Source organism: Sceloporus occidentalis, unplaced genomic scaffold, assembly GCF_023333645.1.
Source record: "Sceloporus occidentalis isolate IW3139 unplaced genomic scaffold, rSceOcc1.0.p SCAF_64, whole genome shotgun sequence".
In the NCBI taxonomy this organism is placed as follows: Eukaryota; Metazoa; Chordata; class Lepidosauria; order Squamata; family Phrynosomatidae; genus Sceloporus; species Sceloporus occidentalis.
In genome coordinates this window covers 573,263-596,197 of record NW_028317044.1, presented here as the reverse complement: position 1 = coordinate 596,197, position 22,935 = coordinate 573,263, and the positions used below count along the sequence as shown (strand labels likewise).

General features: G+C 46.6%; 1 protein-coding gene across 2 annotated transcripts in view; it reads right to left on the bottom strand.

Annotated features, from left to right (window-relative positions):
- Positions 1 to 464: 464 nt before the first annotated feature.
- Positions 465 to 22,935, bottom strand: part of LOC149287031 (uncharacterized) — a 149,283-nt gene continuing 126,812 nt past the window's right edge. For both annotated transcript variants that reach the window (XR_016277532.1, XM_089493473.1), the window contains 3 exons: positions 20,613 to 20,790; positions 13,995 to 14,140; positions 465 to 776 (listed from right to left, as the gene is read on the bottom strand). Coding sequence is in view for 1 of the 2 variants with exons in the window: in XM_089493473.1 (XP_089349599.1) it covers positions 735 to 776; positions 13,995 to 14,140; positions 20,613 to 20,790 (366 nt within the window). In the remaining variant the exon portion in view is untranslated. The remainder of the gene's footprint in view (positions 777 to 13,994; positions 14,141 to 20,612; positions 20,791 to 22,935) is intronic.

Below are 22,935 nucleotides of genomic sequence, written 5' to 3'. Positions count from 1 at the left end.
CCACTATGCCACACTGGCTTTCTTGATGTACTACACATGTGTAAATTCTCCTACAGAAGCAGTAGGACATTTCCCCCCATAGTGCAGCATCCATATTCAGCTCAAGGTTGCAGAAGTGGCATTGTGCATACAGCATGCATTTGGTTGTACATTTGTGTGTGCATGTAGTCATGAGTTGTTTTCATTCAATTCATGGCATGATGCCACATTGAGGGATTTACACTACACGACTTGAACTGGTTCAAAGAGATGGAACCAGATTGCTAATGGGTGCTGGTTATGAGGCGCGCACAACTCCCTTGTTGCAACAGCTCCTGATCAGTTTCCAAATACAAACACAATTCAAAGCGCCTTAGAAAACCCTCTCTGGTTCAGGTCCAGGCTACTTGGAGGACTGTTATCTTCCCAAATAAACTTGCTCCAATTTTAAATACTGCAGAGGAGGCACTCACCTCTATCAAGGCCTTCTCTGTGGCTGCTCCCACACTTTGGAACATCTTCCCAAGGGCTAGAGATGCAGATGTCCATTCATGGGTCCACTTGAGTGGGCATTCAGTTGTGCAATTTGTTGCTCCATGCAAGTCTCTCAATTGGAATGCAAGAGGCGTTTGCCGAGGGATCAATGGAGGAACCGAAGCCAGAGGAAAGGATCTATTCATCCTTATTGCAGAATATAAAGCAGGCAGCCAGGATCAATACACTTCTGATATAACTGTGAATTCCACATGTAATCCTCATATATCATCCGACAGACTTTTTGAGCGATCGTACGCAATCTGCAATCAGGACAGGAGAAAGGAACGGAAAGAAAATGTGTCAGCTCTGTCAAGCGGTTAAAGGATTTTTAATTGATTAACCACCTCCCCTTTTAGCTGATTAATTGGTTGATCGATGAACAGGTAGGCAATTAATCCATTCCAAATCCTCTCTTGCTCGGCTGAGAGTGGGATTTGTCGATGGCGGCTTAAATCAATGGCCACATTCCCCAAACTTTGAGAGGTAATGAAGGGGAACGTTTGTTCTTTACAAAGGCATACCGAACAGACTGGGCTGGCGGCCTGGACCCTTGTGCTTCTTGGAAATACGTTGAGCCTCATTCCAAAAGGACAAACTGGAAGTTGTACCTCTACTGAATGGAGAGCATGCCAAACTGATTCGGACTGGTGCCACCTCCATTGAGAGGCCTTCTGCACAGCTTCCAGGGAGGGTTGAGCAACCCATCTGGGTTTGAAAGAGGGTCAGTATCTGTACAATTGTCTTGTGTGCCCAGCTCCAGTGTTCTCTCCTGTTCTCCAGTCCATCTAAGAGGCATTATCAGCACATGTTCACCTCTGCCTCTTGCAAGCACATGCTTTTGTTCTCCATAGAACAACACTGAGGTCATGCCCTGCCCCATCTCTTCCATTCAGTTTAGGATTGAGAAAAGGTTAAACACAGACACAGAGTGTATCTCTCACAGACCTGTTCCCTTTCCTTCTGCTGACTGTCCACAAGTTTGTTTCCAGTGGCAGAACTTTGCTCAAGATAAAGCGAAACCGTTTATTGGGGTCTGCTCAATGCAAACTAACCGTCTCTTTGCCACGATGCAAACATGGACACCCATCTTCTTGGTGTCCGAAACCAGGACTCACTACCCTTCCCAGCTGAGAACGGATGCCCAGCGTTAGTGCTGGAGATGTCGCTGGACCCTCCACTCTCTTGCATGATATCTTTGCCATCTGTTGGCTATTGCTCTAGCTTTGCCAGTCCCTTGTATTATAAGAGAGGCACGGACTGATGCACCACACTCTGCAAACTTAAATAGCTCATCACTAGCAATTTCTATGGCAACAGCAGCAGCGTCCCCTAGTAGCCCTTTCTCTCTCTCGGTCTCTGCCTCATGTGGAGTAGTAGTCACTCTGTCACCTTCCCCGAATCCTCCCCAAATGAGGGTATCAAAGGGAGTAGAGACGGAAGAGACGGAGGATGTGCCGAGTAAACCCTGAACGACGCCTAGCAGGAAAGGAGCTGCTGGGGATGCCAGGGTGGCGCAGGAGGAGAAAAAGGGGAGAACTTGAGGAAATCCAAGCAAAAGGAGGAATAAAATCGCACATTTGCACGTGGCCATATGGCGAATCAATTCCTGCGGGCTGCAAACACATCGCCCATTAATCTCTATAAATAATTTTAGCCACAAAAGCTTCTTACACAGGGGTTTGTCAGAGCTTTTTTATTTCAAACTTTACAGAGAAGGGGGGGGGGAGAAATCTGTGTTTCTCTGAATATATATCTATATCTATAGAGAGAGAGAGAGACATATAAAAAGAAAGACCACACTGAGCTGATGCACAATGCAAAGATGGCAGCCAAGCAATTAAATGGGAGGGCTAATTAACATTGAGCAAAGGCTTAACGGACAGAGACTAGGAGAAGTAATGGGGAGCAGCGCTACTTTCTTGTTACTGCAACCAGTCCGGGATTTCTGATGCCATATTTGTTTACGGCTGTTGTGTGCTTTCACACCTTTTTCAGCCTTTTTGCAAACTATCTTTAACCATCTTGCTCTCGGAATTGTATTTTCCGTCATAATGGGTAATAATAGGTTGTTTAAACGGTGTTTTTGCTTTAGCTTGTTTCAAGCCACCCTGCATCTTGCACGGATAGGGACAGAAACTGAATGAATGAATGAATGAATGAATGAATGAATGAATATTCTCATATCCGGAAATATTTCAAGACACTGTTCTGTGAAAACATGTCTTTTTAAAACCATTTTTAAATATTCTTTCCATGCTTAATCGCTCATAGAATTCATTCCAAGGCGAGTGAGTCCACCTCCATCTGTGGCCTACTTCTATTGCAGGTAGATCTTCTTGGTTTAATAGGTCTGCTCTCTTAAGGCCAAGGTGAGTTTGCCCAAAACTGTCGGCTGGAGGCTTGCGATCCAAACTTGGTTGGAGGAACGCCACACTAATGAGAAACCGTCTCCAATCTTCCCGGCCAACTGTGTTCCACAAATGAGAATTTAGCGAAGACGGCGGCAGAGCAAACGATGGAACCAGCAGGTTGTACAAAAACATGATATTAAGCGGCTCTGACAGCAATTATCTCACAGGGAAGAAACCGGGGAAAACATGTTCCAGGGCTGGTAACGCCACGCAGGGCAGAAAGTGAGAGAAGACGCCGAACAAGAAAGAGAAGGAGCCGCCAAGGAGACAAGGAGAAGATCTCATTAGGCTTTGTTTTACCTAACCGTTTGCAAAAAAAAGAGGAGACTGTGCCAGCTAACCTCTGCAAACCCATCCCATGCCAGAAAAGGGGAATGTAGGTTGGCATGAGGATGGGCACTTGCTTGCCAAACGGTCGGACGTTGCTTCTTGTTAGCCTCTTTCAGAAAATGTAGATGTTTTTAAAGTGTCCAGTGAAGGATGGATTGCGTACATTTTTGGGAGCCCTGCAATCTTCACCTTTGTGGCACATAGCACCTCTGTATGCCAAGAGAGCTATCAAGGATCCAGAACTTGGGCACAGTTCCTTTTTTGGACTACACCTCCCAGAATCCTCCAGATTTGGAGAAAGCCTGCTGTTGTGAATATGGATCATCCCTCTTCTGTTTCCAATTGACCAAAAGAGTGCAAAACTGGCAGCAACCAAGACTCTGAGTCATAGTGGCAGAGAGTAAAGCTCTGCTCAGTGTAGTAAATAAGTTCCCACTCCGAGAGGGTTTCTCATTCATAGGGCCTCCAAAGTTGAAGCTATTGTTGTTGTTGTTGTGTGCCTTCAAGTCATTTCTGACTTATGGTGACCCCCAAGGTGAACCTATCATGAGGTCTTCTTGGCAAGATTTGTTCAGAGGGGGTTTGCCATGGCCTTCCCTTGAGGCTGAGAGTGTGTGACTTGTCCAAGGGCACCCAATGGGTTTCATGGCTGAGTGGGGAATCGAACCCTGATCTTCTAAGCTGAAACCATTACACCACTCTGGGTCTAAGCTGGCACTGAAGTTCCCTTGATGTCCATTAGCAACAATAAATATGGAGAGTCCACCATCCTCAGAGGCAGTCCACTCCACTCTCAAAGAGCTCTTATGGTCTGCTTTTACATGTGGAATTGCCATTCAATGGCAAGAATATTAGAGAATATAAGAGCCCTCTGTGTTTCTGCAGCCGGTTTCAGAAAGAACGTCATCCTTCTGGACCCTTGAAGGACCCCTGTGGCTTCATCCTGGACCTTGAGGATGACTTTCTTGGCCTGTCTGGCCGCTGGTCACCATCTGTTTCCCTGTTGCCGCTAGAGCTCTGGGACCAGGAGAGCTAAGGTCAGGACTTGAGAGACCCTCAGAGCTCAGTTCCACCATCTGCATTGACCGTTACAAAGCATATATAGACATAAGATGGACATATGCCCACATAGGTCACCAACAGGAACCCAACCATCTTGGCGTCCTCCCAAATCCTACTGGGTCCTTCTCTCCCTCCCTCCAAGCTTTAAAACCCAATTGACTGACTACAGAGTTCATCAGGAGATAATCTGCTACTTATTAAGGAAACCATCAAGCCATCAGTCTGAACAAATATTTCCCTAGGCCAGCGGAGTCTTCTCTTCTCGCTCATCTGACACCTGACCTTTTCAGAGTTTTATTGCTTCTCTCCTTGGCTGGCGCAAGAGCAATGGCGGGGCAGGAGATCCTTGGGCTGCCATCTACGATTTTGAGGGCACACAACACAACCACAGCCACAAAGTCCATGTGCCTCCTGTGTATAATAGGAGGGCCAGTTTGGGGCTAAGAGCAAGGAGCAAAACCTTGTTGGGTTCTGGCCACAAAGAGAGGAGAAGGCGCTTGTGCCGGAGCTGAGCCCGGAAAGGGAAGCCCTGCGAGGATTTCAAGCATCCCTCTCTTTCTTCCCTCCAGCCAACATGCTCCCAATCCTCTTGCCCAGCTGTGAACATCCAACTTTTCCATCCTAAGCCCAATCAAGGCTGCTTAGTGGCGAATTAGGACTTAAAAGCTCTTTCGGGGAGATTTAGGGCGATTTAGTTCTCAGCAACAACCAAAAAAAGAAGAAGTCTAGGCTGGTATAAATGTCCCTTTTTGTGCAGAAGAGAAGCATCCAGTTATGATTAACTCTTGCAGGTCAGTATGGCTGGGAGCCCCATTCTGCAAGCCCTGGAAGACATGCTGGAAAACGGACTCGGTCCAAAGCGCATTGGTGGCACAGTTAGGGGCTGGCAGATGGAGGGCATGTAGCACTGAAGGAATCGTAACAGTTGGAAGAACCCTGACAGCCATCCAGTCCATCTTCTTCTTCTTCTTCTTGCAACGCAGGAAGATGCCATCCATAAGGCCAACAACATCTGGAAAAACGCATGTTGCTCCTTCCCTTTCTCTGCCCCACTGCAAAGGGCCTGGTCAGTGTGGTCAGACCCCATTCCACCTCTTTGTATCCCTTGGTTTTTAATCTTTCTATTGAAACCCAGCGAACAGGTGTATCTCTGTTTGGCAAAAGAGTGCCTGCAACCTGCCGAGGCCCAATTGATGGGCTTTTCTGACCTTGCAATTTGCCATTCCCCCGTAATTGCTCAAAGACAAGGAGCACATCCTTTGCCTGTCCTCTCTCTCACTTTGGGAGTGAGAAGCATCGAGCCCGGAGGGTTTAGGCATCCCGGGTCTTGTTTCCCATCTTTTCCGCTTGTTTCCATGTCCTGCCCATTATGTTACCGTATGTTCAGCTCATTACTGGGCTAAATATAAACTCATAAATAAAAATAGCAGCTGTGGGAAAGGCACATGGGGCCGGGAGGCATAATTGCTCTGGTTGGATGTGGGCCAGCGACAAAACAACGCAGGATCTTAATTGGCACAAGAGGCCGGGTCTGAGTGGGAAGCCACCTTGGAAAGGCGACGCTTCCGGAAAGGAGACGCGTGCCACCGCTTGCCCCTTGGCGCCCAGCTTCAGGGATGGTTTCTTCTTTTTGGCGCCCGAAAGCCAACATTGCCACCCGCTGGTGTTCGTCTGCTCTGCAAAGACCACCCCATTGCTACACATCAGTTTGGGGTACATCCACACTGGCGAAATAATGTAGTCTGACACCACTTTAAGCCCCGTGGCTCTATCCTACGGATAGGTTTGCAGTTTGGCGAGACACCAGCATTCTTTGGCACAGAGAAGGCCCAAGACTTTGCAAATCTACCAATTCTGGAAGATGGAGCCATTGCAGTTAAAGTGGGGTCAAACTGGATTATTTCTACAGTGTGAATACACCCGGAGTTGTGCTGGGGAGGTCGTTTTTGACTCTGCAACGCTCCCTCCATTTCCATCTGATCTCATTTCCCAAATGAGAAACGTATTTCGAGATGGAAGGAAAGCTTAAATCAAGAAGCGACAGAACGAGGGAGAGAGAAAGATTCACAGGCAGAAGAGTGACTCTCTTTCCAGATCCTGCCTTGCCTGGAAACGCTGGAGGGCTTTCCTCCTCCTTGTTAGCCAATTCTAATTGTGCCATTAGTAATTAATGACTTTTAGTGGAGACATTTTATTTTTAATTAAAAGAAGGGAAGCGGCAATGAATTTATCCAAAGACTTTTACCCATTTATCTTCAAAGCTTTTCCTTCTCTGTTTCCCTTACAAAGTAAGGTGGTCAAATAGGTTGACAAAGATGTTAGAGGGAAACGCCATTAATATATATTAATATAATTATAACTCAGAACTTGTTTCCATGTCCAACCAACAGTTACTACGGCCATGCACCAAAGGTCCATCCACACGATACAGTTATAGCGCTTTGATTCCACTTTAACTGCCATGGTTCCATCTGATTCCAACCCCTTGCCATGCACCAAAAGTACCCAAACTACAAATCCCAGGATGCACCATGGAAGCTGAATTGGAATCACTGCGTAATGTGAAAAGGGCCCCAAATCCATGGAGGCAGACCTTGTCCCAAAAGCATTGGGTTTGGTGGCATCCATAGCTCTGTTGGCTTGGTTTGTACATGATGCCATCATTGCGCGCTTTGAAACATTAGGCAACACATATTTTCGTGCATTCATCTTGCATAGGAGGGGAGAGCCAGCAACCTTGGGAAAAACGTCTCAGTGATGCTAAATTATTGACCACAGCTTTATAAAACCAGGAGCAGGAAAGAAGGAGGAGAGGAAATCCACTCACAGGCATTACAGGCCCTGGCTGTAATTTTGAGGGCTGAAAAAAGCAAGACGGTGTCCAAATAATTGCATGCGCGCTGGCAGGTTCGGAATTCGCCTCTGGCTCCTGGAGAAATCTCCTGCCCCAGCTGGGGATGGCCTGCTTGTCCAGTGGTGTTAAAACAAAACCTCGGGAAGATATTAAAGTCACTTGTCAAATGTTACACAGCAAATTTTATATGGCCATTATGGGGAATCAATGGCTCGTGTTGCCTTTGAATAGACTGGATCTGCTCCGGTCGCCTCGCCTTCAGGAAGAGAAAGATGACGATGGATGGAATTGGGACTCAGAAGGGGGAAACGGATGCATTTACCCCCAAAAAAGAAGGGTTGCCCAAAGCTTTTGGGGAGCAAATGGGTTTTGACTTGTTGTCCCAGTTTGCAAGGGAGAGAGAAGCCCTATCCTGGTCCTAGATCAATCATAAGCATTGATAACCATTTCCAGATTGTTGTTGTTGTTGCCTTACGGTTGACCCCATGGCAAACCTATCATGGGGTTTTCTGGGCAAGACTTGCCCATAAAGGGGTTGCCACCATTGTCTTCCTTTAAGGCAAAGAGACTGCATCAGAAGGTGGCGGACTCTCCTGTTTCTTTGGACAGTCTTTAAACACTGGTTGGATGGGTACCTTTCAGGAAAGTTAGATTGCGTCTTCCTGCGGTCCTTCCCAAAGATTGCATGACAGAGCCCTGATCTTCACCAAAAACAATTATATTTTGCATATAACACCACCATAAGAACAAGGTACAAGTGACATTGAAGAAACTGCCCACAAATGCCCCATCATTTCCCACCTAGTCCTAATGCTGACTGTTGTGTTTTCTAGTTGCCTGGCATGATCTCTCATGCTCTTGTTTTGTTTGATCTGGCTATGCTTAGCCCTTTGCTGGCTCCAACCTGGTGAGAATGACTTCTGGACCAGCGATGAACCATCAGAAAAACCAGTCCACAAAGGGATTTTGTAGTACCTTTGAGACTAACTGGACAAAAGAAGTTGGTAGCATGAACTTATCTTGACTTGAGCCGGCTTCCTCAGATGTATGCAGGGAGCGGCAGTGTTTCCAATAGGTGCATGGATGCACATTTTCATTGCACCTTGACGGAAGTGACGTCCACTTGCATTGCACCCAATGTGCCTCATGTGAATAGCGCATGCACTTGGGTGGTGCAATCAGGTGGTTTGACTTTGCAATTCTCCGACGATTTGGCGCATCAAATCGCGCATCAAAGCACCACTCCATCTGCTTGCTGTTGGATATTGGCTCTCATCTTGTTTTGATATTTTGTTAATTGCCTCGGATGCTAGCGATGGAGGAAATATGAACAGCGATCTGCAAAGAAGCAAGCTAAGTATTTCACTCAGAGCAGGCACTGACAGTAAATGTTAAAAGCATTACAGGATAACTACATCCCTCCTAAAAAAAAGATGGGGAGGAAACAAAGGGGATGTGACAAACTGTTTTTTATTTTTGCGTGACGTTTTGTGGCTATAAACCCACTTCTTTGGATGCAGTACATCCTCCCTAGTATACCTTGGTCTCTCTCCAGCATATTTGGAATCGCATCTTAAACTGAGCCGCATTTCGACCCAAGTCTTTTACTGCAAAACCGAAAAACGTTGGCCTATCTGGAAATTCTCCTCCACTTCACAAGGCAAATGTGCAGCCGATAAATAAATATCAAAAAATCCAATTAAAACGAGGGAAATCAAAGCATGTAGAGATTAATAATCAAGAAACCAGCCGAGAGCCAGGCAAAGCGGAAACAATGCGCGAAAGGAAAAGGGAAAACAGCCCGACGCAAAGAAATATAAACACAGTGAGGAAGAAATCAAAGCTACAGGGGGGATTTAAAAGACAATAATAATCATCCAAAGGTCTACTGGAACAGCAAAGCGATATTGATTTAATGTGTATGTGCATTAGCTTTATTTATACCCCACCTTTCCTTCAGCGGACTCAATGCCACGGCCATGGCCCACTTTGTTGCTCAAGGAGTTCAGAAGGAAGGAAAATAAACGTGGCCAATGTTTCATGGATCACTGAGGGCTCAAGCCTTGGATCTCCCAAGACCCAAGGCAAAGTGGGTGTTGTTGTTGTGTACCTTCAAGTCATTTCGGACTTATGGTGACCCTATCATGGGGTTTTCTTGGCAAGTTTCTTCAGGGGGTGTTGTCATTGCTTTAGAGAAGACTCTTGTGCCACCTTTCAGTCTCTTCTTCTCCAATTCTGGTGCATTGTCCTCATTGTGTGTCCCTTGTAGTTGCACCTCCAATGTGTGATGAGGACACAAATTGGTGCCTTTTTGCAGAGGTGCAAAAGTTAACTGCCACCTTGTTTCACGGACTGGAAAGGAGAAGCATTGGATGGACCAGTTGGAATCTCATGAGCAACCGGCCTCTCCTTTTGTGCTAGCTGTGTGTGTGTGTCTGTACGTACCAAACCTCACAAAATGAACAGGTGTCAGAGACTTTTTCCTCTGCAGCGTGTCCAAATTGGCGCAGGCAAAAATGGAGAGAGGTGTCTGGTTCCTGTTCTGGCGGTGAGGACTTTTTTTGTGGGGGCTGGAGGTGTCTTCCCAAGCTGCCTTGTCCTCCTGTCTCGCTTGAGGACTCAACACTGACAAGGTTTTGTGATGTTGCTATTCACAGACCTCCACACACACAAAAAAAGACATAAACTAAAATAGAAGACTGCCTCCCAAGAAATCTGCGGGAAAAGTGTTCCTTCTTTCCATCTCCTTGCAGGCCTTGGAGGAGGAGGACTGGGTTGTGCAAATGGCAGACTCACAGATTTGGAAGAGACCTCAAGGGCTATCGAATCCAATGCCCTTGATGCAGGAAATCCAGAGCTATAAGCCTCTCCAAGAAATGGCCATCCAGCCTCTGTTACAACTCCATAGGACCGTCTTCTGTGTGGCCATGCGTGTTGGAATAGCCTTCCAAATGGCCGTCCTGGCCTCTTTCCGAACTTCGGAGCCTTCTTTTTCAGAGGTGATTTTGGTTTGGGAAACCCTGGCGGTCTTTCTCTAAGGCTTTCTTCCCCCGACGCCTGCTACCCCCTGCCTCCTTTCCCCCCATTTTTATTTTCTGATGCTCAGTGGGGAAGCTCGCATTAGCCGCCATTCGGAGGAGGCAATTGCGTTATTTTGGAGAAGAGAGCTAATTTAATGCACGGGGGGCTTTAGCTCAAAAGGGGAAAAAAGAAGGACAATCAGGAATCCTAAGGGAAGAGAATAATGGGATAATTTGCCCAGACCGACCAGGGAGGGAGGAACAAAAGAAATGGCTACGTCTTTCGCATCATCTTGCCAAATTATTTCACAGTCTCCTTTCTTTGCTGGGAGGATGTGCGTCACGTCCAGGAGGAAGGGCTTGGCTCAAATCCTCTGGGTGGTTTTGTTGTTCTTGTTGTTGTTGTGTGCCTTCAAGTCATTTTGGACTTATGGAGTTTTCCTGGTCTCACTACACCAGTCTTCAGAACAGGATTGCTCTCTTCCCCAAAGTCTCTATGGTGCCCCATGGTGCCATGTAGTATTTTGAAATACCATCCACTATCAAAGAGTTGGAAGTTTTCATCCCTCCTCACCATTCAGTTGTGATTCCTGCCACTCTTCCAGGATGATGACCCCCAATAAATATAACCAAATGCCAATATGGTTAACCCTTTCTTGACCTGAGAATGCTGCCCAAGATCATGGCAGGGTGCAGTGGCGCCGCTAGGGCTGGCAATTCAAGATGTCGTACCCCAAAATGGCATTCCCCATAGCCAACCCCTTCTGCCAGAAAGGTGCTGGTGGGAAGCTTCTCCCTTCTTGCAGCCCATTCTGTCCAGGCTTGGCACAGGCGCATGCCCAGCAACCATGCAAGATCTGGAGGCATCATGTCTCCTGCCAGCAACCATTGATGGACAGAGGTGGTGCTCCATTTTGGGTCTGGTCCATGTCCTTCCTTTGACAACCCAAACAGGCCGTTACAAGAGTTTCCCTTTCAAAGGCAGGTGGATAGTCTGCAGAGGCACTTTACTGTTAGAATGCCTCTTGAATCATGACCTTAGAATCACATACATCTCTCTCCTGTTATGCCAAGGGCTGTAAAAACTGCATCCTTTAGAACCACTACATTCTTAACCAAGTCCATGCAACTACGAGTTACAATTTGAATCCTTTAGAACAGCTAAATTGTTAGCCAAGACCATCCAACTATGAGTTACATTATCGAAGACAAGGTCAGGTAACCTCTCTACATCATCTTTCTTTTAATCTGTTTTGTTTGTTTTGACCTTTGTGTGTAAACTGGCTGTTGGTTTGCGACACAATAAGTTTGAACTGGTTGTGGGTCTGGTTTGACCATTGGTTGAACAAGAAAGGGAAGCAATGCTTAGCTGTGCCAGTCCTGGAAGATGGTGCAGATGCATATGTATTATTTATACAGCTGATGGGTGGCAGAGGTGCCCTGGATGGAGGAGAGAGGTGTCCGGAGGGATGTCCGTGGATGACTGCCCACCCATCTGAGGCTTCACACACATTGCAGTCCAAACCCCTTGCACCCCTTTAGTGATAACCCCTGGGAAGGTGGCATTATTGCAAGACACCTTGTGTTTTTCTCTGTACCATTGCTTTTTGCTACAAGGCTGTTTGAACGCTTATCCCAAGTAGTAGCATCCTAGCTGGAGCTCACAGGGACTACGAAGAGTGCATTTGGATGGTTTATTTATCGAGATCCTTACGCATGGCACATTTCGGAAAGCTCACCATCACCTCGGGTCCCTTCCCTTCCGTAACGGGAGGAAACAAAAACATAAATAAGCGAACAGATAGACGCACCCTCTCTGGATGCAGACAAAAGCTGCACACATCTAGCCACTCTACTGAGTTATGCAGAACAAAGCCTGGCTGGGTTTTTTTGCTGCTGCCGAACATCAGCAATGCATCACAAACATCTCGACTATTTTGTCGGCAAAGCAGATGTTTCATATTTATAAGGAGCAACATGCCTAGAATTTGCCTGGGAACATTTTCTTGACCTGTTCTTCAAAGTACAGAAAAATGTAGGGCACGATTCCTGGACAGAACCTCATGCTGCGAACTCAGTCCTAGCTGCCAAGGAGGCAATATTGGTGTGCAGAAAATGCCCTTAACTGCGCAGGATGTGGTGCTTTCGGCTCCTTCCTTGGTCTCCTTCCACCAGCAAGTTCAAACCATCTTGCAGTCTTATGCCTTGTGGATTAGCAGCAGACAACAAGTTTGCTGCATCCTCAATATGATTCCAAATATATACCCAGATTCCTAACCTGCTTCTTATAGGGCTTGATGGTTTCCAGACCTTCCACCATTTTGGTTCCCTTCCTCTGGACATGCTCCATCTTGTCAACACCCTTCTTTAATTTTAGTGCCAATTTTCAGGGCTTTTTCTCTGCATCGCTAGAAATTGCAGAGCAGTGCAATGCTCTCCTGCCATGCTCTTAAAGGGACCCAATCCATCTGGCCGATGGAGAGCATGAGATGGTCTTGGGCGCATCCCTTTTCAACCCAAAACCTCAATTCCTGAGTCTTTTCCCAATGCAGACACAAAACTGGAATGACAATCTCTTCCGTGTGTTTGTTTCCCTCCCGGCTTTTCCAAAGGAGAAATGCCTCCACAGAAGTCCCTGTCAGTGTAAATTAATGTCTGCCGTCGCCAAAATGATGAAGAAGCTGGGTCATTAGGCACATTTTAATTAGGGGCTCAGATGTCCTTGGTTAATAAGATGCCAGATATATTTCACTTCCGCGCACACATCTCCCCACCCTTTGGACCCCCTTCCCAGGGACTGTTTGCCCTTCCTTGGGTTTGTCGGTGGCCCGGAAACCATGTCAAAACCCTCGGCTTCTGATTTTTCAACTCAATTAATCCCCGACTGCCACAATTGCAACGAGGCTTCAGACTTATAAAGCCAAGCAAAAACAGCTCAGAGACAGAAATCCTTGAGCATCAATCCTTAGATGGTTCTTTTGGACACTGACAAAAAACAACAACCCTATTTGCAGAATGTTCTAGCCCAGTCTTCTCATAAAGACCCCCATCTTCTTTTGCGCCCTTGGATAGCTGTTTCAGCTTTATAGTGCGCTAACTGGGTTTTCAATGGTCTCATGGGGCATGTTAAATGAGGCGCTATACTTTGGGTCTTTGAAAACTATTCCTGTTGTTTTAAATGGCTGTAAAACAATTTGGCTCCATGCTGCCCTGATATTCTCAGTTATAGGGCAGGATATCAATCAATCAGTCAATCAATCAATGAATTCAGTTACTTAAAGTAAAACCAAGAAGGGATCTGCTTCTCCCAGGGCTCCAGCCATCACTGCCTGTAATGTGTGCATTTAAAAAATAGAATACAGATGGACTAATAATGTTGGCTTCCATTCCGTATTGCAGTTATGGATGCATAACCTACAGTTATGGATCTGTAGCTGCATCAAGTCCAAGCCCATTGCCATGCTGGAACACACAATATGGAATCACAGAACTGGAAGGGCCACCAAGTCCAACCCTCTCTGCCTTGCAAAAAGGCACAATGTGGAGCCATAGAGTTGGAAGAGACCTCAAGGGCCATTAGTCTCCATCCGTGGCCTTGTTCTAAACAGTGGCAATGTGTTTGGGGAGGCTTCCCTATCAGTGGGATGGTGAACCCACTCTGGGTTTGTGAGACCTGTCACCCCAAAATACACCTTTAGCTCCTTTGGACTTCAGGTTAAAAACCTGGAGCGGATTCCCTGCCCTGTTGACCCAGGAGCCACCGGCAACCGCTGCGTCAAAACCAGGGAAACGATGCCAAACCTTTGTTGAAACCTTTCCGTTGACCGATTCCCCTTCTTGCGCTTTCCTTCTCCTTTCCTTGATGGGTTCGGCCGTGTGTCTGTGTGCGTGTACATGAGTGCGCTTCCCTTTGACACATTGCCCACAGCAGTTCTTAGAGAGCTGATCTGGAAGAAAGGCAAAAAGGGGAGAAGAATAAAATTGTCAGCAGCGAGGGCTTTCACAGCCGAAGCAATCGCTGGCATGACCTGGGGCTAATTAAATGTAGAGGCGGCACACGCTGGGCGGGAAAAGGGAATTAGTCATGAAAGTTAGAACATCTCTCCCGCCAGAGGCATGTGAATCTACGCAACTCGTGCGTTGCCCCGCAAGCGGTAGCTTTCAGCCTGGAATGGGGGCTTCACAGGTCCTGACCCAGTTTTTCACACATTGCAGCACGAAGGATGTGCCAGAAGCTGGGTTTGCAACCAAGGCTCATCTGGGCCCAGAGTTTGTGAGCTACGCATGAAGCGGGCACCATCTCCTTGACGGAGGCTGGCAAATGCCTCAAGTATATGTGCGTGCATGCAAACTGAAAATCAGGAAAAGCATGTGCAGGGAATGCATGGGAAACACTTCCCAAACCCTATATGGCTTGGGTCCAGACTATCTTGATCGAGAATCTCAACCAGACTTTTCCACATACTGTATATACTTGGCTATAAGTTGACCTCATATATACGTCGAGGGCAGGTTTTGAGGCCAGAATTATGGATTTTGATATGACCCATGAATAAGTCGAGGGTAAACTCAAGGGCCCGTAATGTAAGATGTAAAGGACGAAGCAAAGGAAAACAATGCCAAAGAGCTTGCAAAAGTCCAGCAGGCATAACTATTAGTACTCATACTAAAGGCTGGATGGAAGAGAGAGTAGAAGGGGGCCAGTGCTTCCAGGGCAAATTAAACCTTTCACCAGGGGATAGTGCTTACACTGACAATGGGTCCATTTTTAAACCTAAATTTCTAGCCTCATACATGAGTATATACAATAGATCGAGGTCACCTTTTGGTGTTAAAGACTTTAATACATCTTCTAATATTTATTCGATTCTCCTTGTATTCACGATCTGTTCTCTCCTGCCTTGGCAACTACCCACAAAAGCAACTACGCTTTCTTTGGCCTTCGCTCCATCCTTTTGACTTTCTAAGCGCTGAAGCAAAGCCAGGCATGGAGGGACACTTCAGTCAATCCTATGTTTGTGGGTTAAGCTTTGCCCCAGAAGTTTGTTTCTGGCTTGCATTGCCAGTTTTGATGGAGACCTTAACAGACACTGGCCATAGAAATTGCGTTGGAGGAGCTACAAAGGCCTAGTAGAGTATCCTCTCTAAGAATCTCTAGGTCCGTTCAGTGCAACCTTTAGTTCAAGTTGACCACAGAGTTGCACTGGAGGACCTAGATATCCCTAGAGAGAATATATTAATCAGATACGTGAATAATCAAAGTCGCAAATATGGAGGGATGCGTGTAGTTCATTCCTGAGAAGAGGAATGTGATCTGAAAAAGAAAGAAAGAAAGAAAGAAAGAAAGAAAGAAAGAAAGAAAGAAAGGTTTCCATGGATAAGCAGGGAATCAAACCCTGATCTCCCAGTCTCCTAGTCCAACATTCAAACCACTACATCACACTTTGGCTTTGGAAATACAAAATACAAAACACTTGCATGGATTTACTCAAGCTTTTGTAGATCTGGTCCAGAAGCTTTCACTCCAAATATGTTTAATTTAGGGGTCCAAGGGTCTTGGGGGCCACAAAGAAAAGGCTGGGATCTGGGTTGGATTTCCCCCACTTTTCTAAGGACTCCTCTCTCTCTCTCTCTCTGTCTCTCTCTCATGCTGTCAAGTGCCATCTCTGTTCTTCACCAATAGCACTGCCTTAATACAATAATAATAACAGTAATTAGGGCTGCTGGCTGATTAAAGAAATCTTCGCTGATTAATTGTACTCAACTGATCAATTGTCTAAACCATTTTATTGATTGAAGCTGCAAGCATTACATCTGCAATCCAGCATCCCTTCAATATCCAAAGACAGAGCTAGGCTGCATATTACGCCCGTCTAACAGTAACATTGCACAACACACAACAAGGACCGAGTGCCGCTGTGCAAGGAGAAACGTGTCCTCACGATGCGAAATGCGCAACTACACACCTTAGAAAATTGCGTCGTGGTGTAACGGAAATTACAACCCAACGTATCAGTGTGTTCCACCTGCAATGTACAGTGCGTGTTGGCGGACGCAGCATGCAATGCAGAACATGCATCACAACATGCACTGTGCAGTGCACAGTGAGCTCTTCCATATTCAATTGTGCCTTTATTTGCACATCACAACTCACACAACAGAATGCAAAGGCTTCCCTTTGGACAAAGGTGTCCAATGTTTCTGAAGGGGAATTTAGGTATGCATTCACAACCCCAATGGGATTTTGGCCAGCGGCTACACTCCTGCTGTGTGTGTGTGTGTGTGTTTGTGTACCTTTTGTGGCTTTTATCCCCGGTACTTTACTCTTTAAAGGAATTAGGCTCCGAGAGCCCAAGGAACGTGGGACTTTCCCCCTCCCTGGAAGGAGAGAAGATTAAATTGAACTTCTAAATTTACAGGACCTTCACGGCTGCTCACATGGCAATGAATTAAACTCTCCGCTGGCAGTTATATGGCAGGAGAAATAACTACCAGCTGAAAGTCCTTTTGGAAACACACACCTTGCGCGGCGGCAAAGGGCCTCCAATTTGCATGTATTTAATCCTTCCATTTACTAATTTCCAGCCGCCGCTGCTCAGGATTCGGCTCACTTGGATGTAGGAAAGAGAGAAAGAGAACGGGAGGGAGAGGAGAGCCAAACATTTCATTCCGCGACCAATTTTTTGTTTCAGGAGGCCTTTGAGGAGGGATTGCTCATGGGCTTTTTTAACAACACGCTGCATTGTCTATATTTGTTCTTCCTTTTAAATAGGTAGGCTTTTAACTGCATATCATTCTCGTTGTTGTTGTATGCTTTCAAGTCCTCGCCAACATACAGCAACCCTAAGGTAGACAGTGTGATCTATGTCCTAGTCTAGACACAGGAGTAAGATAAGAATGATGATGAGGATGAGGATGATGATGATGACAACTTAGAAAAAAGACTCTCACATTTTTTCCACCTTGTATGTGAAGGAATTTGCAAGCTTTCGCATCAAACGCTTTGCAACTTATTCTACCAAAACAACCTGCACAACACTCAAACTTTTCCATTCAGAAAGCATGATTTTCTTCACAGAAGACATGCTTCATTGAAGAAAATGTCATGTTCTGCCCAAAGAGAAAGACACTGGAATAAAAGCCACAAAAGGTACTGGGATAAAAGCCTCCAGCGCAAATCCTATTGGTGTTGTGAATGCATGCCTAAATTGCACATCTTTGTCCAATGTGCAGCCTCTGTGTTCTGTTGGGGAAGTTGTGATCTGCAATATGCAAGAGCTCATTGCGCATGTACAAAACCCCTCTTGTGCATCTTCAATGCATAATGAGACCCGGACTGTAAAGACCCTCCCTGTTTCAGGGTCCATCTCTACCCTCGGGGAAACCCTAAACTTTCCATCTCTCATACCAGCATTTCCTAATCTCCTTTCCATTGCAGTCCAGCGTGAAATCCTCTCCGCCATCGCGCTCCCATGTCTGGCAAAATGGAAAATCAATGCTTTCGGCCTCCCATGGTCCCTGCAGCTGCCATTGATTTATGGCCTTGCTAAAAGGCCTTGATCGCCCACAATTATCGGGACGTGGCTTCTTCCCATTCCCCCTCCGTCTGCTCTCTGAGACTGCGGTCATAGGGCTGGATGGGAGAAGGGCTGGGACACTCCAGGCCAGGCTTCTGCTCTCTGGCAGAGTTTGATGCTGATAAGAACTGGCTGCCTCAGCCCTACTGACCCACTGCCTTTCTGGGCTGAAGCTTTGAGCCCGATGGGGGGTTTCTAGCCCTCTTGACTCCCCACTGAGGGGTCAGTTCACACAGACTACAACCCTAAAGACCAGGGTGCAAACCCATGCTCAGCCATGGAAACTCATTGGGTGCTCTTGGGCGAGTCACGCACTCTCAATAAACACCACGATAGGTTGGCTATAAGTCTTGAAGGCACACAACAACAGCACAAGTGAAGTACGCAAAGGGATCCTGCAACTCCTTTGAGGCTAACTGGAAGATAGAAGTTGGTACCATGAGCTTTTGTAGACTTGAGCCTACTTCCAAATGCATCTGAGGAACTAGGCTTTAGTCTACGAAAGCTCACTCAATCTCAAAGTTCCTGCAAGATCCCTTTGGATACTGATTTCCCAGACAATCATGGCTATGTCTTTGAACACAAGAAAAGGAGACGCTGGGACTAAGGGGATTTATTGTGTGATAAACTCAATAGTGAATCCAGCACTTTCTAAGCGGTTTACAATCTGTTAGCCAATTGCCCCCAACAAGCTGGGTACTCATTTTACTGATGGCAACCCCTAGCAATTGATCTTTCGACCATTTCTATAGTTTCCCCTACGTTTAAGGCCTATGGCAAAAGTCGACCCTCTTCTTCCCTTGAGCTCTCAGTGGATTGCGGAGATATTCGTCTTAATCCCCATGCTGCTTTTATTGTATTGGCATCTTCTTTGCTGCTCTGCTCCTCTCTCTCTCTCTCTCTCTCTCTTTCTGTCGTTCTCTCTCGTTTCTTATTTTTAAAATCCCCTCCTTGTTTTCCATCTCTTGTTCCTGTTCTTATCGTATTGCTCAGTGTATTGTATTTACTACGTTCGCGTTGCAGGTTGCCTCGAGGCGACTTGACGAAAGACGGCGCATGAATATTTCACGGCACTTGATGTATGTGCGCGGATGTGCGTGCATGCGCCCGTTTGCAAAGCTCCCTTTCTAATGCAAAGCAGAGGGGGGTTTATTCAACACAATCCAATACAGAGCAGTATGGCCTTGTGGTTATGGCTGCGGACTTCCTCAATGTATAGGTCGTTTCCCGCTAAAGAAAAGGTCCTTCTCGGTCCTAAATGTGGCAAGATTGTCCTGGGACACCTCTCGAGGGACATGGGGTGGGCAGTTTTCCAAAATCGTTCCCCAAATCTTTGGTTTGATGTTTGTGTGTGTTGAGGGGGATCTGTGGCTGTGTGCCTTCAAGTCCTTTCTTCTCACTTATGGAGACCCTAAGGCAAACCTGGTTTCTTTCTCTTCTGACAAAACTTGCCAAGAAAACCCCATGACAGAGTTACTTTGGGGTTGCCCTAAGTTGGAAACAACATGAAGGTACGCAACGCCAACAAAAGGTGAAGCTGTCTTGGGGTTTTCTGTGGATGAAACAGTGGGATTCATGGCGGAATCCAGAATCTCCAGAATCATAGTTTGATGCTCAAACTACTATGTGACGCTTATCCCAAGAGGAACTAGCGCATCCCAGAAATAGCCTTGGGGCCAACAGATGGGATGCTGGCCAACCTTTGCCCACCTTTGCTTTGCACTTTCGAAGCAGAACAGGCTCTGAAGTTTAGTATTTTGGGCCAAGCAGCCTTCCCAATAAATCTGTGGTGCCATGAGATGGAGCCAATACGGCGTAGTTGCTTGTACAGCTCTGGAGACCCAGGTTTGATTCCCTGCTTGACTATGGGCCTTTCAGAGGAAGGCAAGGGCAAACCTCCTCCGAACATGTCTGGCCAAGAAAACCCCTAAGTCAGAAACGCCTTGCAGGCCCCCCAAAAGCAACAAGAGGCACCTGAAGCCGAAGCCTCCAAAGGCAGGGAGGGGAGAGCCACCTTGCCAGGCTAGCTCTCTCCTCCCGATACCTTGAGCTCAAGATTGCTTCCTTGGGTTTGTTTCAGAGGCGTGTGACTCCTTCCCACCCACCTATTTATTTTTATAATCCGTGTGGGCAGTTGGAGGAGCGGAACGCATTAGAGAGGAACGCGTCCCCTCCACCTCTTGTCACACATGCGGTAATGAACATAAGTTTGCCGGCGGAATATTAATTGGGCTCTTTTTGCTCGGAGTAATAACTCTGGCTTACTTTTATTAATGCTGGGGATGGGGAAACAGAGCTGGCTTTCTCCTTCGCCCTCGGAGTTAGCCGGTAATAACAAGAAAGCCCATTATCTCCTCCCTGTTGGTCCAAAACGCCTGAGAACGTGGCCTTCTGGACGGGGCACCTAACAGCTCTTGCAATGGCGTGCAATGAATCTCTGTTCTTAGGCACTTAGCTACCATTGCGGGGTTTAGACACGGACCCAGATTTTGCAAGGAGGGGAAGGTGTAAAGGAAGGCCTTAGTTTCCTTCTCCCATTCCTATCCCAGTTCCCAGTGCTGCTAATCCCAGTGATAGTTGGGGTCCCATGTCTGTGAGGCAGGGAGTCCGTTCTAGGGTTTTAGAGGAGCTGATTCCTGAATAGCTCCAACATCTTGTAGAGGTCCTTCGAAGCCAAAGAAAACCTGGGGCGGACTCACTGCCCCACTGACTTAAGAAGCCACCAGCTGCGCCTGACGGAGAAAGAGGGAAGAAAGTTGGGTCCCAGGCATCAGACGTCCGGCTTGAAATGTATAATATAGACTGACATTGTGCCTTACTCTCCTTTTAGGATGGCTCTTACCTTTGCTTTCCTCTGAGAAGAGTCCTGTGAAGGAGGTCAGGAAGGCCAATGTGGAGTAATGGTTAAGGTGATAGTCTTGAAGACCAGGGTTCGAATCCTGTCTTGGACATGGAAACCCACTGGGTGATCTTGGCCAAGTCACTCTCCTTAGAAAACGGCACACTCCCTCTGAAGAAACCTGCCAAGAAAACTCCCATTAGTTTGCCTTAGGGTTGCCATAAGCTGGAAACAACTTGAAGGCACATAACACAGAACAACGAAGGAGGTCAGGCGTAGTGAGTGGGAGAGAAAGAAGGAAGGGAGGATGCCTCAAAGTCTGCACTGTTGACATAATGCACTTTGATACCACTTCAACCGCCGTGGCTCCATCCTGCCCAACCCTGGGATGTCTAGTTTGGCGAGGCACCAGCACTCTTGGGCAGAGAAGGCCAAAGTCTTTGCAAAACGACAGATCCCAGGGTTCCCTACAGCACTTAAAGTGGTGTCAAACTGCATTATCTCCACAATGTGGATGCGCCCAAAGTCGGGAATAGCGCCTGGATCCTTCAGGTTTTCTGCAGAGTGTCTGAGTTTTAGTCTGAAAAAGGCTGCCAGGGTTGTCCAAAGATCATGGATGCGCTGGTCCTTCAAGGCAACAAAACAGGAATTTCAGCAGCAGCAGCTGTGCTTGTGGAGTCCAGAAATGGCCTGTGATTTTTGGAAAGCAACAGTTGCCTGCTGAAAAGACTATGAACAACAACAAAAAACCCGGCACAAATCCATTTCCCATTAGGAGAAATCAGGTGGGTTTTTTTAAACAACACACACTGAGAGAGTTTCTTCCTTGCAAAGCGTCTGGTTTTTCTTCTCCTCTCTCTCTCTCTCTCTCTCTCTCTCTCTCTTTCTCCCCAGTGGTCCCCATCATTTTCTCTCACATCGCACATACTTAATATGTCAATTTTCCTCATGCCGTCTTTGCATTATTCCATCTGATTGACTCCCACAATCCATTTTTCAGTTCCAAAAGCGTTCCAAAGAGACAAAAGGAGTTGCGGGGGTCCTCTTCCCCCGCACCCCCCCAAAAAAGATAAAAGATGCAACTGCAAAGGAAAATTGGGCTTATTCTATTTTATTTGCATGCTGGGAAATGTTGGGGAGGGGGAATCTAGTGCAGAGTTGTGTGGAATCGAAAAGAGAGGGGAAAGGTTCAGTGGTTAGCAGCAGATGTGGGCGGATTACCTTTGACCACGTTGGTGGATCCACTTCTAGGTTTAATCTTTAACAATTGCTTCCCAAGGGGCTTAAACAGATCCCACACACATTTGGTACCTCCTTTAACTTAAAATCTATAGTGGAATTGTTTAGTTGTGCATTTGACACTTGAGTCAAAGGTTTTTCCTGGGATTGGAACGATCTATATTCTTGCATCCGCGCCGCAGAAATAATCCAGTTTGACACCACTTCTGGGCTATGGAAATCTGGGAACCGTAGTTCACTGTGGCGCCAAAGTGCTCAGCCAGAGAAGGTAGAAGGCCTCACAAAATTGCAAAGTCCATAGCACTGGTCTGTAATGGTTCAAGTGGTGTCAAACTGGATTATTTCTGCCATGCAGACACATCCCATGAGGGCGTTGCAGACATCATTTCCAAGCGTCCTGATCAGAAGCCCAGAGAAACCCTTCAGATGGGATTACTAGTCTGAAAAGATGAGATTTGGGGGTTGGCCGTCATAACGCTTACATTTTACAATTCAGAATCCCTGCTGCTACGTCTTGGAAATTGCAGTCCTGACGGCGTGAAACTGCATAGAGAGGAGGAATGCGCAAATTGTAAATAATTGCTCTTTCAGCATCCATAGAAGCATTGGACCGTAAAGTGTTCTCTCAATGTATATCCTTCGCAAGCGTTCGCGAATTGTAATGAAAGTATGCGAAAGGCACTTCTCATAGGAGAAGAGCAGAGGTGGAGAAGCAACCTGTTGACTCCTCGCAACGATGGAACGCCAAGGCTGGCAATCCCAATAGCGTTTTGTGCACGCGTCAAACGCAAACAGTTTAATGTGGTGCAGAACAGCCACATTCAGTTCAAGGTTGCGTTAGTAGAGATGCGCGTGTTGCCATACCATTACATCTGTTTATCAATCCAAATAGAGAGGCAGAGTGGTGCATTGGTTTGAGTCTTGGACTATGACTCTGGAGACCAGGATTCAAATCCCAGTTCAGCCATGGAAACCCGTTGGGGCACCTTGGACATGTCATACGCAAAGGCAAACCATCTCTGAAGAAAACCTGGAATGAAAACCCCATAAGTTGGAAATGACTTGAAGGCACACAACCAGAACAACA